At 37.6% G+C, this 18,125-nt stretch overlaps 1 protein-coding gene across 1 annotated transcript; it reads right to left on the bottom strand.

The window, feature by feature from the left end:
• Nucleotides 1-2,401: 2,401 nt before the first annotated feature.
• Nucleotides 2,402-16,730, bottom strand: LOC145640519 (uncharacterized). The gene is made up of 5 exons (XM_081691783.1): nt 16,524-16,730; nt 9,442-9,681; nt 9,086-9,358; nt 8,860-8,997; nt 2,402-2,452 (listed from the first exon to the last, which is right to left on the bottom strand). Exons 1-5 carry the CDS (start codon nt 16,728-16,730, stop codon nt 2,402-2,404), a joined length of 909 nt encoding a protein of 302 aa, XP_081547909.1.
• Nucleotides 16,731-18,125: the final 1,395 nt, after the last annotated feature.

Raw genomic sequence — 18,125 nt, 5'->3', positions numbered from 1 at the left:
CACTAGCTTGAACCCCACTGTGATCATACACTAAAGTACGGTGGCGTCCAAAAGGGAAGAAGATAGAGCAAAAGAGTCGCCAAAAAGTTTTTAAGGAACTTGTAAACCGTTCACGAGGTGAAGGTTACACCCCTTAACGATCCAAGAGATCGTCAACTCCATAAGGTCATGAACCAAATAAGGGTTCGGGGATGAAGGTACAAATCCAACCTAAAAGAGATTGAACCTGCCCTAATAATAGGCCTCTACTTTATTCTGCTCGTATTCATGTGCGCTTTTTAACTAACATGCAATCAATAGATTAACCCTAAACCTGTTTATCTATGTTGGTTGAGTATTAATGCGCAAATAAACTGTTATTGGCGATCACTTGAATTTATAATCACAATTAACCCTAACAAGATTATTAATTATCTTATTAAGCGTGATTACATTACAAATTCCCTTTAAACATGCATAAAGGCGTGATCAAACAATAAATAATAAACATCAAGCAACAATAATAATCATAAATAAAATAATCATGATCAAAATATTAATAATATTCATAATCATCATAAATTATAACAATTATAATCATAATCATGTTCATGTTAATATTAAAGCATAATAAAAATAGCAAGATCCTAGGCATGATACTAACAAGATTAATAACAAACCCTAGCATTTCACTAAGCAATAAAAATCAAATCTTTAACCCTAACATGATACTAGCAATCATAAATATTAGGAAGAGAATAAGAAGCATCATAACAATCATATTTAATATTAAAAATAACCTAGACATGATACTAAGAATCATAATAACAATTTAAACATGATTTCTACATCATAATATCAATTAATCAATTAAAATACTTACTTTGATGCCTCGTACCTCTTTCTAATAACAAAATACACACGTTAGTAACTTCAAGGAAAATAATAAACAAAACAATTAAATTAAATAATTGAAATAGAGATTTGGGACCAAACCCTCATAAATTAAAACCTTTCACGTCTAGGGCGAAGGCAACTTCGAATATGGCTAGGTGTTTCTAGATCTTGCGAATGCGGAATTTTGTATAAGAAAAACCAAGTTTTGAAGAAAGATGAATGAAAGAGATGAACGATTAACTGAAAATTAAAAGAATGCTAAAGAATGAAAACTGATTGAAGGTGAATAACTTGCGAATGAAGAGAATTGGTGAATGATAGATGTAGATGATGAATGAAAACGGAGTTTTTAATACGATATTTATAGAGAAAATCAGCCAAAAAAGATAAATTAACAAAACAGAGTCTGACGCTCAGGAAACAGAGCTGGCGCCAACCCTGGCTAGCTGGCGCCAGGCACCAGCACTAGTGTCAGGCGCCAATGGCTAGCGCCAGGCGCCAAGCCTGGTTCCAGGCGCCAAGGCCTGGGGTTGGACGCCAAGCTTGAGTTCAATGCGTTTTCGAAAATCCGATAAGTTTACCGTACTTGAGGATAAAATAATATAATTTCTTCGAAAATGCTATTTGATTTTAATTAAAACTCTGAAAAGTCAACAAAGTCAACTTATCAATGCTAATTGAATTAGGAATGAAAAGAACCTTCTAGAAGATTCTAGAAGACTAAAACCATGCCTAATTGCATTAGGAATGATAAATCATATTAAGCCCTCCCCTAGATCATTGGGCCGCATATAAAGCTCAAACCGGGCCCAGTTTAGTAAATTTGCCATAACTTCCTAAATATTCATCGGAATTGGGCATATAATATATCGTTGGAAAGGTCTTTGCAAGCCTCATCCAACTACATCACTATTGGACCCATATCATGGACCAACCAAACTGGATTGGCTGTTTTCTTAAAATAAAGTTTTCAAAAACAGAGAGAAGAGAAAAGAAATTAAAACTTTCCGCAACACTAGACCTTTCCACACTTTCGTTTCATTCAATTATGATTCGACGTGAAAGATACTCATCACCGGGTTTGGTTTTGGGGAGACACAAATGGGTGTCTACAATATGTTTAAATAATTTTTGATTCATTATGGGACATATATCATATACTTTTAAAAAACAAAAAAACAAAAAATAGAAAACCACATCAATCCCAAACGAACCCTTAATTTTAAGTTTTATATTGAGGATGCCAATTTTTGGTAGCAAAATTTAATGAAATATGAATTTAAGGTAGTAATTAATTAAAAAAAAAAAAAAAAAAAAAAAAAAAAAAAAAGAAAAAAGTAGTAATTATAAAAAATAGGTATTTTTATGGTAGTAAAAAATATACTTAATAAAAAGTAGGAAGGTTATTATTATGCAAGACATCATAGATTGATGATAAGATTTTTATTATTGTTGATGATTTATAAAGCTATTATTGATTCATATGATCGATAATAAATTTTTTTCGATAATAAATTTTTTTTTTTTAAAAGTCTGAGATCTTTGCACCCGCCGGAGATGGCTGAAGACTACCCACCTGGATTTATGCGTGTTGTACTTCATAATAGTGGGATGAATGTAATTCCAACGGTTATTCTGGTTGATGGATCTTGGCATAAGCACACTCATAGATCAGGGATGGGTTGGTGCCCAGAGAGTTGTGATTCGGGGGATCAGGGACAACGGCAAGGGGGAGCTAGCAGTGGTTTGGCCCAATCTGCTCTACATGTGGAGATGAACGCCTGCCTACAAGGTCTACACTGGGCGGCAGCAAAGTCATTGCCAGCAGTTACTATATACACGGACTCAGCGTCTATGATTCTACCACTAGTAGAAAAAACGCATTAGGCAGCGGTTCAAACCCGGTCTAAGGCACCGGTTTGAACCGCTGCCTATTTGAGGGGTGCCAAAAACCCCATATTTGGCACCGGTTCAAAACCGGTGCCATAGTGATTAATAGGCACCGGTTAACCGGTGCCATAGGGTGGAATAGGCACCGGTTAACCGGTGCCTAATACTGCTCTCCCGCCATTTTTTTTTGGGTGGTGGATAGTTTAGGCACCGGTTCCTGCCTAACCGGTGCCTTTTGTATATATATTTTTTTTTTCTTTTTTTTTTTTTTCCATCGTGCAATAATATTTTTTACAAAAAACCTGCAATAATAATACCCTGTAATTCCAGCAATTATATTAAATATAATAATTAATAATTTTATTATTATAATAACTAATAATAATATTATTAATTATTATATACAAAAATAATATTAGATACAAGAATTCAATTATATATATATATAGATATAAATATTCCCAAACGCAATACAAAAAAAAAAAAAAAGTTGCTTACATATATACAAATAATAGTAAGTACACATATATAATGAATAATAAGTTATATATAGTTCAAAAGTTAACATAAATAATTTACAATTACAATGCATGCCATTTACATGTTGAAGGTGATGAAAGACGCCAACATGTCACGAACTTCATTAAGCTCCTTGATTGTCAACGGACCATCCTTTTGGACCTTGCAAAACTTGAAATACAAAAACATTATTTTAAAAATAATTAATTAGGCAAAAAATATGTATTTAATCAAATATTACCTATACGACTTCTATATAGCCCATTTTCTACATTACTTATCAAATGAACTATTTCTTTCTCATAACATGTCAATGTTGGGTATTTGTATGTGTGTAAGCCCTAAAATTGTATAGGAGAGCATTTTATTAAGGTTTATGACGGTTTTTACCCAAAATGGCCCGAATATGGCCTATATGACCTTACTTTGCCCATTTCCTACATTTCTTATTAAATGAACTTTATTTATCTCATAACATGTCAATATTATCTAGTTATAGGTGTATAAGGAAAGAAATCACATCAAAAGAGCATATTAACACAAAATGGCCCTAATATAGCCCATATGACTTCTATTCAACCCATTTTCTACCTTTCTTGTGAAATAGCCTTTTTGTTTCTCATAACATGTCATTGTTGGATAATATTAGGTGTCTAAGGCTAGAAATCACATCAATATAGCATTTCAAGAAGTTCAACAACGCATTTTACTCAACATGGCCCAAATAGGGCTTATATGACTTCTATGTAGCCCATTTTCTACATTACTTATCAAATGAACTATTTCTTTCTCATAACATGTCAATGTTGGGTAGTTGTATGTGTGTAAGCCCTAAAATTGTATAGGAGAGCATTTTATTAAGGTTTATGACGGTTTTTACCCAAAATGGCCCGAATATGGCCTATATGACCTTACTTTGCCCATTTCCTACATTTCTTATTAAATGAACTTTATTTATCTCATAACATGTCAATATTATCTAGTTATAGGTGTATAAGGAAAGAAATCACATCAAAAGAGCATATTAACACAAAATGGCCCTAATATAGCCCATATGACTTCTATTCAACCCATTTTCTACCTTTCTTGTGAAATAGCCTTTTTGTTTCTCATAACATGTCATTGTTGGATAATATTAGGTGTCTAAGGCTAGAAATCACATCAATATAGCATTTCAAGAAGTTCAACAACGCATTTTACTCAACATGGCCCAAATAGGGCTTATATGACTTCTATGTAGCCCATTTTCTACATTACTTATCAAATGAACTATTTCTTTCTCATAACATGTCAATGTTGGGTAGTTGTATGTGTGTAAGCCCTAAAATTGTATAGGAGAGCATTTTATTAAGGTTTATGACGGTTTTTACCCAAAATGGCCCGAATATGGCCTATATGACCTTACTTTGCCCATTTCCTACATTTCTTATTAAATGAACTTTATTTATCTCATAACATGTCAATATTATCTAGTTATAGGTGTATAAGGAAAGAAATCACATCAAAAGAGCATATTAACACAAAATGGCCCTAATATAGCCCATATGACTTCTATTCAACCCATTTTCTACCTTTCTTGTGAAATAGCCTTTTTGTTTCTCATAACATGTCATTGTTGGATAATATTAGGTGTCTAAGGCTAGAAATCACATCAATATAGCATTTCAAGAAATTTTAGGACTTACCTCATCAAGCTGTTGAGTGTCCGTACAATTAGTCACAATGTCAAGCATGAATCTCATCACATACAAAGCACAATCAACTCCATTCTCTTGTTGTGCGCACTAGCATATGACAAACAAATCACATCAGTGAAACATGCAAAGGAAATGAGCAAATATTTACTACCATAGATTTTCAAGATAATCACAATAATATCATGTAAATTACCAACGGTGTCTTCCATGTTGGACCCTTTGGAGCACGACAATGTAGCTTCTTCATAACACTGTAGTATAAAAAATACAATCAAATTTGATTAGTCGTATGATTACTAAATTAGTTATTATTAGCAATAATCATCACTATAGGTTGCTATATATATTTACTTTTGCAATATAGACTTCACGAGCCACTTCTCCGATGATCGAGCTGAATCAAGGTGATAAATTGTGTTAGTGGAATTACAAATCACCATGAGGCTCCAATGCTCCCTACATAAGTTCACAATAGACAAGGTAATTAATATTTAGGAGTCAACATATAATGAGGCCAAATCGATTGAATTTGACATGGTTAGTCATACTCTCTATAACATGGGGCGAATATGAACTTGTCTCCCGCACGCGTTGATTCCCTTATACTTTGTTCAACATAGTACAACACGTCATGGGGGTTGCCTATGATTTTAGTAGTGGATAACTGCTCGGGGCATAACCACCCAACTTTACACGGAGAATCAGTGTCAGTTAAGTGCTCCTGTAGTGCTCTGCGTGCATGAACATTGATTAATTTATCAGATGTAGGATAATCACCATCAATTTGAATAACTTGAAAAAAGTATGAACTTTATGTAGGCATTGAAGTTACCTCATGAATGTTTGAATGAGGGAAATGTTAAGCTTTGCACCACGCAGAAATTCCTTCACATCTTCTTTGCTGATCCATGCAATTGCATCCTCATCATAGTGGAACATTGCCTTAGGAAGTGCAACTTCCATGGGATCGACCAAATAACAAGCACGGTTGTGAAGAAAGGTCATGTCAGTAGAGAGCGATTGAAGAACAATGTCTTCAACAATTGGAGTAGGTGGCATGGGTGAACCTTTCGAAGAGTGCAACTTCGACGCTTGTTCACTCTTGGACTATTGTTCACTAAGCTTCTTCTTAGGTTGATCAATTCTTTTAGGCTTCTCCACCCTCTTTCTCTTTGAAGTTTTGCTTCCACTGGAAATCTGAAATAGTTTGGGAAATAATAAGTTTCAACTCACAATCACTTATAATAGGCACTTGGCGATTTTTATGTAATTTGAAATGACAAACACTTATAAATATGTGATTATGAGTTGTTTTGAGATGCAAGGAGTTTATAAGTTGAGAAATGAAGAAAATAGGCAAGTGAGTAGCCATTTCGGCTCAAAATGGCTTTTTTTTATGAATTTGACCCAAAAACTTAGAACTTGGTGATTTTTATGTAATTTGAAATGACAAACACTTATAAATATGTGATTATGAGTTGTTTTGAGATGCAAGGAGTTTATAAGTTGAGAAATGAAGAAAATAGGCAAGTGAGTAGCCATTTCGGCTCAAAATGGCTTTTTTTTATGAATTTGACCCAAAAACTTAGAACTTGGTGATTTTTATGTAATTTGAAATGACAAACACTTATAAATATGTGATTATGAGTTGTTTTGAGATGCAAGGAGTTTATAAGTTGAGAAATGAAGAAAATAGGCAAGTGAGTAGCCATTTCGGCTCAAAATGGCTTTTTTTTATGAATTTGACCCAAAAACTTAGAACTTGGTGATTTTTATGTAATTTGAAATGACAAACACTTATAAATATGTGATTATGAGTTGTTTTGAGATGCAAGAAGTTTTTAAGTTGAGAAATGAAGAAAAAAGGCAAGTAAGTAGCCATTTCGGCTCAAAATGGCTACTTTTTGATGAAATGATGAAAATTGCTTAAATATTTTTTTTTTTAAATGCAACGGCAGCCGCACCGGGAAACCCGAGGGAGGCGCCCCCGCTGCCGGAACAGCGAAGGCAGCCCGTGCCGAGGCCACAGCAGCCCCGACAGGTGGCTGCCAAGGCTGTAGCAGCCACGGCAGGTGGCTGCCAGTCTGCTGCAGCCTTGGCAGCAGCCTGCCTGGGCTGCTGCTGCCTCGACAGGCGGCTGCCATGGCTGTAGCAGCACCTGTCGAGGCTGCAGCAGCCATGGCAGCCGCCTGTCGAGGCTGCAGCAGCCCAGGCAGGCTGCTGCCGAGGCTGCAGCAGTCTGGCAGCCACCTGCCGTGGCTGCTACAGCCTTGGCAGCCACCTGTCGGGGCTGCTGTGGCCTCGTTGGGGCTGCCTTTGCTGTTCCGGCAGCGGGGGCGGCTCCCTCGGGTCTCCCGGTGCGGCGGAAGTTGCTTATTTTTTAAAAAAAAAAAATGAAAAACTAGGCGATTTTTATGTAATTTGAAATGACAAACACTTATAAATATGTGATTATGAGTTGTTTTGAGATGCAAGGAGTTTATAAGTTGAGAAATGAAGAACAAAGGCAAGTAAGTAGCCATTTCGGCTCAAAATGGCTTTTTTTTATGAATTTGACCCAAAAACTTAGAACTTGGTGATTTTTATGTAATTTGAAATGACAAACACTTATAAATATGTGATTATGAGTTGTTTTGAGATGCAAGGAGTTTATAAGTTGAGAAATGAAGAAAATAGGCAAGTGAGTAGCCATTTCGGCTCAAAATGGCTTTTTTTTATGAATTTGACCCAAAAACTTAGAACTTGGTGATTTTTATGTAATTTCAAATGACAAACACTTATAAATATGTGATTATGAGTTGTTTTGAGATGCAAGGAGTTTATAAGTTGAGAAATGAAGAAAATAGGCAAGTGAGTAGCCATTTCGGCTCAAAATGGCTTTTTTTTATGAATTTGACCCAAAAACTTAGAACTTGGTGATTTTTATGTAATTTGAAATGACAAACACTTATAAATATGTGATTATGAGTTGTTTTGAGATGCAAGAAGTTTTTAAGTTGAGAAATGAAGAAAAAAGGCAAGTAAGTAGCCATTTCGGCTCAAAATGTCTACTTTTTGATGAAATGATGAAATAGTCAAGTGAGTAGCTAATTTACCTCCTTATTAATCAACTTCACCCATGCACGTGGCCAATCAACGAAGCTACCTACAGCTTGCCAAAGTGCTGTTATCTCAACCTCCTCTATCGGTACGGGTAGTGGGATGTCTTCGAACCCCGCAACCACTGAATCGATCCCAACAGAGTAATGATGTGGCCCCGCCGTAGCACCCGTCGTCGGTTGGGCACTACCATACGCCACCAAACTCAACACGGTACTATTTGCATGCCCCGGGGCTAGAAGTGCACACCGGGTGTCTTCCTACACAAGTAAATATATAAAAAGAAGATAGTTAAGTAGGACTTTTACAACAACATAGATATAACAAAATTCATTAAGGTAGAGGGTTACAAATTACCTGTAACTCTGGAAATTCATGCGGTGTTGGATTTTCAAGCTCCCTCAAGTCCGCATGTGTAGGAGTAGGAACCTACAACAGTACATCAATCATTGCACCTAAAATCTCAATTAACTCGGTATTTTAAAACTTTTAATAACCCAGTTGATTTTACCTGAGGTGACACATCTTCACCACGTATCTCATCTCCTCCATGTCTATCACCTTCTCCTTGTCCTTTTGGTTCAGAACATGAGTCAACCGGGGTACTCGTGAGGAACGGCAAAGTCGGTAAGTTCATCAGCTTCGCCCAAGCATTAAATTCACCAACTAACTCGTTGCGTACTTGTTCCTTAATTGATGCCACCTTGGCATCCAACTCCCCCGGTGAGTTAACACTGGCTCGAGATGTACCCGATTTTGTGTATTCGGGACCCATCACCTTATTCCATCCAAGCAATGACCCTCCCGAACCTACTACTCGTCCTGGAGGGTATGGCCTTCCCAAAGCCATGGTGAAAGGGTCATTCTCAATACTTGGTTCAAATTTGCCCTCCACCATCTCTTGAGTGTGCTCAAGCTATAGCATAAGGAAAAATGAGGTCAGTAAAACAGTTAATGGTTAGATGCAAAAGTGACTTAATTTCAACAATTCATAGGTAACTTACTAGCTTATCCGCCAGTTTTTTAGCTTCCGGACCCTTGATGAACCATTTTCCGGTTTTCTTATCAAACGAATGGAGAGAACAAAAGAAATCACCGGCACGACTCACCAAGGTAGTGATCGTGGAACTAGAGGGTTCCTTCGATGCCACTAGAAGCGCTTTAGGGTATAAACCCGAAGCGGCCCACTCAGGTCTCTTTTCAGCAAAAGTCTTAGGACCCATACGATGGACGTATTCCTTCTTTTCTGCATTCGCTTGATTTTGCTCTCGAAGTTCCTACAAAACAAAAAATGTTAGTCTCATTAATACAAAAAGTGTCAAGCTATTATTCAATTGACATCAGATTTACACAAACTTACAATGGCTTTCTTTTGACTCTTCATTCTAACGAACTCTTCCCAATCATCTTTTGACACGGTCGGCCATATTTGCCACGGGAGACGGTTATCCTCTTTGGCATTCTTCTTCTTTGTTTGCACCTTCTTCTTCTTATGGATCCACCGATTAGTCAACTTGGTCTTAAAGCCTCTGAATCTTTCCGCTAATAAAGAGACAAACACCTTTTTCTTCTCGGGATCATTAGGAATAGAAAACTGCCTCTGCAAGCACAAATTAAAACCGATTATTGGTTTCTATTTAAAAACAATCATAAGGTTAAGGTATCTTAAATTGTCTAAATGTGCCAAAAACACACTTACCCTTGTATCATCCCAAAATGCTTGAATCAAACCCGGAGGTACTTGCCGCATTACAAGTGTAATGGGGATTTTCCGCGAACATAAGCCAACTTGATTAGCATATTGTCGACGCCATTTGGGCCCGGGTTGGCCTTTGTTGTCATACTCCAAGACCATGGGACCGTCCGGTTTCTTAAAGCTTCTCGTCGGACCCCTTGTTTTTCTTTCAGCCGGTGCCTTTTCCCCCCCTCCACCACCTATGTTGTTTTCATCTTGTCCTTGGCCTTGACTTTCAGGAGTCGGGTTCTCACCAACAATCTCACGTGCTGTATTTTCAATGGCCGGTGCACGTTCAGCTAACTTTTCAAAATCGTCAAGCCTACGCTCGAACTCCTCTTGAGCCTGATCCTCTGGCTCACCCAAGTCATCCTCCTTATTCACATCATAAGGAGCATCACTATCATCGGAGTCGTCATCCTCGTACTCGTCCTCATACTCATCATCGTCAATGTCCTCTACCAAACGAGGATCATGATCGTCCGCCATGAGATATAAGCACCTGTCAAAGCAATCATAAAACAATATTAGTGTATAGTAAAGTATATGCATGATAGTTATTATGGTTATGTAGAAGCTATTTTAGCCATTTTCACCTACTTATTACGGTCCTATAACCTTGTATATGCATGATAATGAGTACAAAATGCCAATTTCAATCTACATATGGAAAATAGGTTGTTAGAATGAATAAATGTTAGTTCATACACAAAACAAAGGAGTTGGGTTAAGTAGAAGGTATTTATGCCAGTTTCACCTACTTATGGTCCTATAACCTTGTATATGCATGATAATGAGTACACTTAGGCAATTTCAAACTACAAATATATCATTTTCGCTTACTTATGCTCCTATATACATGATAACTAAACTATATTTACAATGAAACCATTACTAACTTTTAATCAAACTACCTCATTCTGAAATTCCTTCGTTGTGGTCTGATCGCATATAACCTGCTTCGTTGTCTATGTCATTTAGTACTCCAGGTCTAGGAACAGTGAAAGGTGCTGAATCATCAAACGCATCATATTCTTCCTCATCCTCAACATCTCCAATGCCTAGGATTCTTCTTTTGCCAGCTAGCACTATAGACCATTTTGAATCCATTGGGTCAGTTACGTAGAACACTTGCTTAGCTTGAGATGCAAGGATAAATGGTTCCGCACTATCATTCAAGTGGCCAAGATCTACAAGAGTAAAGTCCTCATGTTTGACGTTTCGCCTGATATTATCAACCCACTTACACTTGAAAAGAGCAACCGTGAAGTCACAATAATCAAGCTCCCATATTTCTTGAATTCGACCATAGTATGACAACTCCGCATCGACAGGTGATTTATCCTTAGAACTTGCAAACTCCCTTGACGACGCCACAAGAGTTACACCACTGTTTTGGGTGGAGGAAGATTTCAAATCACGAGCCTCGGTCCAAAAAGTGTACCCATTGATGTCATATCCCTCAAATGAACGGACATTATCCCTAGGACCGTACGCAAGCCACCGTACTGTATCGGTCACATTAGTATCATTCAATCCACTCATTACTCGTTCACGAAACCAATCAACAAATTTCTTATTATGCAACTGCATAAGTGCCCTTTCACCTTTGGATGGAAATTCGGCACGCAAACAAGCCATGTGCTCGTCTAAATATGGGTGCACATCTGAAACATGGTGCAACACATAAAGGTGTGCTTGTAAGAACTGATCTCGGTCTGGTGACATTCGTTTCGACCCAATTGTGCCATGACCATCAAGTCTACCTTCATGTCGAGAAGTAGAAAGACCAATAGGTTGAGCAAGGGCTATGTAGTCCGCCACAAAGTTACCTATCTCCTCACCCACTGTCCCTTGCATTATACTTCCTTCAGGGTGAGCTCGGTTCCGTACTTTATCTTGTAATGTACCCATGTGTCTTTCAAAAGGGTAGCACCACCTCATGAACACTGGACCGCACAACTTAATCTCACGCACCAAATGAAGAACCATATGAACCATTATGTCAAAAAATGAGGGTGGGAAATACATCTCAAATTTGCACAAAGTCACAACCACATCAGCTTGCAAAGCATCTAGTGTACAAGGATCAAGAACTTTGCTACAAATTGTATTGAAAAACGAACAAAGGCTTGTAATCGCTTCCCTCACGTGTTTCGGTAGAATTCCACGGATTGCAATCGGTAGGAATACTTGCATCATAATGTGACAATCATGGGATTTCATACTTGTCAGCTTCAATTCTCCATTTAAGGTTACAAATCTTTTCATGTTAGATGAGTACCCTGATGGAACCTTAATGTCGTACAAACATGCACAAAACATACGTTTCTCTACCCTTGACAATGTATAGCAAGCCGGGGGTAAATAATTCTTTTCATCCTTCCCTTTACCCTTATCTTTCTTCTTTGACGCATCTTTGGCCTTTCCCTTTCCCTTGTTCTTCTCCTTCCCTTTTTTCGAAACACTTTCATCTTCTATTCTCGGCTCCTTTCCCTTTCTGACCTTTTCTTGAGGCCACAATTCTGGACGAATCCCCATCTCTTGCAAATCTAACCGAGCACCCTTTCCATCCTTTGTTTTGCCTGGGATATTCATAAGCGTCCCCAAAAGAGCATCACACACATTCTTCTCTATATGCATCACATCAAGACAATGCCTAACGTCATGTTCTCTCCAGTACGGCAGCTTCCAAAAGATTGATTCTTTCTTAAACAGAGCAGCTGAGACCATAGTTTTTTCTGATTTTCCAAACACCGTTTGTATCCCTTTCACCCGAGCATTAATCTCAGCACCAGTCAATGGTCTAGGCGCAGTATCCTCTTCCACGGTTCCATCGAAAGCCTTTTTCTGCCTACGGTACGGATGATCACGCCTAAGGAACCTTCGAGTCCGTAGGTACACATCTTTGTGAGAATGAGTCAGGTATACGCTTGATGTGTCATCAATACATATGGGGCATGCTTTTTTCCCTTTGACCTTGTACCCACACAAGTTGCCATATGCAGGGAAGTCATTCATGGTCCACATAAGGGCTGCACGCAATGTGAACATCTCGTTCTGATGAGCATCGAAAACGGAAACCCCTTCGTCCCACATCTTTCTCAAGTCGTCAATAAGCGGCGCAAGGTAAACATCTATGTCGTTTCCAGGTTGCTTAGGACCAGTTATTAGCAATGAAAGCATTACATACTTACGTTTCATGCACAGCCAAGGAGGCAAATTATAAATCATTAAAAGTACCGGCCATGTGCTGTGTTGGGTACTAAGAGTGCCAAATGGATTCATCCCGTCCGTGCACAACCCAAGCCTTAAATTTCTGACTTCATTACCAAATTCCTCAAACTTCAAATCAATGTTCTTCCACTGTGGAGAGTCAGCTGGATGCTTCCGCATTCTGTTTTTCTTTCTTCCCTCTGCATGCCACCTCAAGTTTTTAGCGTCTTTTGGTATTGAGAACAGACGCTTAAACCTTGGAATAATGGGAAGATACCACAACACCTTAGCAGGAGGTCCCTCCGTGCCAGGATTGCAACTCATGCGCTTGTACCGCGACCGCTTGCATCGTGGACACTCCTGCAGTTTTTCATACTCATTTCGATACAAAATACAGTCATTAGGACATGCATGTATCTTCTTATACTCCAAACCAAAGGGACACATGAGCTTCTTTGCGTAATAATAAGACTTAGGAATTTCATTCCCATCAGGCAACATATCACTTAATGCGGTCAACAAAGAAGTAAAACTGATGTCCGTCCACCCATGCTTCGACTTAATGTTGAAAAGTGTTAGCACGGCCGATAGTTTGGAGTATTTTTTGCACCCGGGATACAAAGGCTTTTTGGAAGCCTCCGATAATAATTCAAACACTTCACCTTCAACACCTTGCAACATCTCATCCACTTGTTCATCCTCGACCTCATCCGCCTGATCTTCATCGGCTCCATCCTCACCATTATTAACAATATACTCATCATTCTCGTATTCCTCGTCCACATGAATCTCAGTGCTTCTAACACGCACATCATTCCGATCAAGATCCCCACTGTACTCTCCACTTTCTCCGTGCCAAATCCACACATGGTAAAATTGCCTAAACCCACGACATAATACATGATCTCTAATGATTTCAACACTATCGACCACATTCACACAATTACAATCAACACAAGGACAATAAAGGCCTTTGCCTCCCAGTGTGCGTTGATAAGCTAAAGCCCTCTCGCAAAACTCTTGAACCCCATTCCAAAATTCCAATGTATCGCGTCTACCATACATCCAACCACGATCCTTCTCCATTTAGTAAATTGTCTCTAAACATATATATAGCACCATATAATTATAATGTGTAAGTGCTACATATTTTATGTAAATCAAATTCAAGTACAAAACGTGAATATGCCATTCATATAGTGAAAAAATGCATGTTTCCAAAGGGTCCTTATCACTCCAACCTAACCCATCCTTGAATGTCTACTCTCACTAGTGAATGTATGTCAACTTTCCAATTTTAAGGAAAATCCGGCAGCATTTCCCCCTAGTTCTCCAAGTACACGATGTAGATAATTAATTACCCACATATGTACCCAGAGAACATAGTGAGGAAATGGTAAGCCGAGATGTTCCTTAAAATCGAAAAGAAAACATACATTCACCACCTAAGTGAGAGTACACATTCAAGAACAGTCCCAACCGGGGACTATTCAAGACTTTCTCCTAATGAGAAAGCCTTGAACGGGTATCTAGGCATATGATGATGCAATTCAAGTATTCTATATATTGTTGTATTTATTTGCAATTAAACAATACACAAGTTGCAATTTCATGAATAAACTTTTATTAAATGGATGAATAGAAAGAAATATAGCTAAGTAAAGTTTAGTAGTCATACCAATATAGCAAATACCCACTTGAGCTCAATATATATGTACGTAGTCCTCAAGCTAATTAAACTCTTGCTTCAATTCACATATGAATCTATATATTAAAAAAAACAAAAATTAGCAACGTCACTAATTCTCTAATATATTCACAAATCTCTAATGTATTCACAATTCTCTAATTTATTCACAACTAATTAAGTGGCAATATCACTATTTCTCTAATTTATGCACAATTCTCTAATTTAATCACAACTAATTAGAAGCAAGGTCACTAATATACACATTAAAACATACAAATTATCAATTATCAATCGAGGATCAATTATCAAAAACCAAACTGATGAACTTAAACTGATTCAGTAATAAATCCTTAAACTGATTCAATTATCAAAAACCAAACTCCCCAAAACAAGGCATCATAAACAAATTTCACAGCCAGCAATGTAGCACAAACATACAACTTTTAATCCCAACAATGTAGCACAATTTTAATCTAAAATAAGATGAACCCATTAATTTTCTTTGCATTTCATATACAATCTAAGCACAATTTTAATCTAAAATAAGATGAACCCATTAACTTGAAAAGATGAACTTACCCTAAATTAGTTAGTTGGAGGTGGAAGAAGCTAAGGGGATGAGAGAATGAAAAGACCCTCGCTGGTGGAGGAGGCGGTGCGCGCTGGTGGAGGTGGAGGCGGTGCGCGCTGGTGGAGGTGGAGGCGGTGCACGCTAGTGGAGGTGGAGGCGGTGCGCGCTGGTGGAGGTGGAGGCGGTGCGCGCTGGTGGAGGTGGAGGCGGTGCGCGCTGCAGCTGTACTGTTGTTGTTTGTTTCGCACAGAGAAAGGCGGTGGAGGACAGGGCAGGGCAGGGAGATTCACGGTGGTGGTTTAGGCACCTGAAAGCGCCGGTGAAGGTGGCGGCTGTGGTGGAGGGAAAAGGTGGAGGCACGACTACTCTGAGTGAGAACGAAAGAAGGGATGAACGAATGAAGGGAAGGAAAGAGAAAGAGAGGAAGAAAAGAGGAAAAGACGCGGTTTTTTTTTTGTTTTGAATTTGGCACCGGTTCGAATGGCACCGGTTCAAACCGGTGCCTTTTTTATATTTGGCACCGGTTCAGGCTGAACCGGTGCCTTTTCTCTTTTGGTAAAAAGCCGCCCAATTCTAGACCGGTTTTGGGCACCGGTTTAGGCTGAACCGGTGCCATATGGGGGGTGCCTAATGCTTTTTTTCTACTAGTGTACTACTGAGGAATACACAGGTAAGTGATATTGGTCTTCGTTGGACGACATATCGAATTCGACAACTGAGCACATGTTTTGATTGGTGTTGCATCCATAAGGTTTCACAGGATTTGGTCCAGAAAACTCATGACTTAGCTACTATAGCCTGCAATAATCTTTCATCCTTTAATAATTATATGTAATTTGCTTAAGCTTATGTCAAAAAAAAAATTGATAAAATCAAATTAAAGAGAAATATTAAGTTGTATATCTTGCATTGTAGTCGCCGTCAAATTTTGATGTTTTACCGATGGTACAATACTACAATTATGCAAGAGGAATAATAGATGTATTGTTATTGATAGACAGAAATAGTGCACATTACATAGGAACATAATAAGCTAGGGGCTTTTGATTTCCATTCTCAAGAATCTCAACCAAACACCTCCTGCATGTTTTATTTATGACGACTACGTCTCCAATGCTAACTATACATGCATAAGATAAGCATTGGGTTTTTTATTGGATAAAAGCTGGATAATTAGCCACATATTCCGGCGATGCTAGAGCAGAACCATGGATCGCAGCATCTATAGACTGGACCGAAGCATGGTTGGCCCTTAGCCTGACAAGTGAGGCCGGTATTCATGTTACCACCAAGCTGAATGATATCAGAAAGTGGAACTTGGTAAGAAATGGTGGCAGTTAAGGGTTCAACTTGGCGGTGCTCGGGTTCGGCTACAGCGACCGCAACCAATAAGGCAACCATCACCATCCAACTTAGCTGCTGCTTCTTCATCTCCATATCTTAATTAGCTTAGGTTGCTGGCTAGCTTACTTAGAATTTTTTACTTGATGTTTCTTTTATTGTTTTTGCTTTGTGTTGTAAACATAGCTGAGGTCCCCTTTTTATAGCCGCACTACGTTCATCTTTCTTTTATTATTATTAATCCCTCCATGTTTTTTAAGTGCTATATTTTGACCGGCATATAGTTTTAGGCAATTTAATTGACTTAAATAAAATAAAAGGTAATTTTTTTTTTTTTTTTTTTAAAAAAAAAAGGGTAAATGGGATAGTTAAAGTATTAAAAAATTGTAAAAGAAAGATAGTAGGGTTAATAGTTTATTGAAAAATAATGAATGTAAGAGGAAAAATATAATAAAAAAAAGTAATAGTGGGTTTCGGTGGAGACCCCATGAGAGGAGAGAAATGTAATATTTTAATGTAGCTTTTTGCCAAAAAAGGAAGTATGACACTTAAAAAAACACGACTGAAAATGAAAAGTGAAACACTTAAAAAAAAACACGAAGGAGTATTATTTTGGGCAATTACAACACTTCACCTAATCCATTGGATGTTATGCATACTTGTAAATGGCCAGAATTGGAGCTAACGAGGGATTGATAATGACAAACGCTATCGTAAAGACAAAATGTTTATTACTCCCTCCGTCCACTTTTGATAGTCCCTTATGGGCATTTTTCATGGAAATTAATAAACACAAATAAGAATAGTTAAAATGCATTGAAAAAGTAAATTGACATTGGGTATGCAAAAAAAAAGTAGCGAAAGAAAGTAATAAAAATACATGAGAAAATAAAATTTACATGAAAAAGTTAAATTTGCACAAATATTGTTGCAAATTGGAGGGAATTTTGGTAAAAATTTAATATTATTGGTTGTTGGAAAAAGCAAATGGGGTGAACATTTTGGGACTAGAATTTGTCTATAAGACCCTCTCCAATGGTGAGACTCAAGTGAGTATTTTTAGGAGAAAGAGATTATTTTTTGCAATGTATATCAATAAGTTGGTATCTAAACTTAGCAACTCCAAAAGAAAGTTGCTAAGTTTAGATACTCAACTTTGAGTATCTTTTGCCAAAAAATGTGGGTCCCTTGTCAATATTCTAATATATTTGTAATTTATTTAAGTTTTACCTTTTTCGTTTTCAAAATAAATACAAATTAGAAAACAACTTCTCACAAAAGAAAAAAAAAATGGATTTGGTGGGTCATAAATTGAAAGTGATATTTGTATATTTTAGAGTGTCTCACCATTGGAAAATTAGACTTCACATGAATGTTGCTAAATTGAAAATTGGGTATAGTATCACCATTGGAGGTAAAAAACAACTCATTTTGTATTTCAATACCAAATTAAGTCTCACCATGGAGATGATCTAAGAGACGTACTATCAA

This window comes from Chenopodium album, chromosome 7, assembly GCF_948465745.1.
Source record: "Chenopodium album chromosome 7, dcCheAlbu1.1, whole genome shotgun sequence".
Lineage (NCBI taxonomy): Eukaryota > Viridiplantae > Streptophyta > Magnoliopsida > Caryophyllales > Amaranthaceae > Chenopodium > Chenopodium album.
This window is presented reverse-complemented; position numbering and strand designations above follow the sequence as displayed.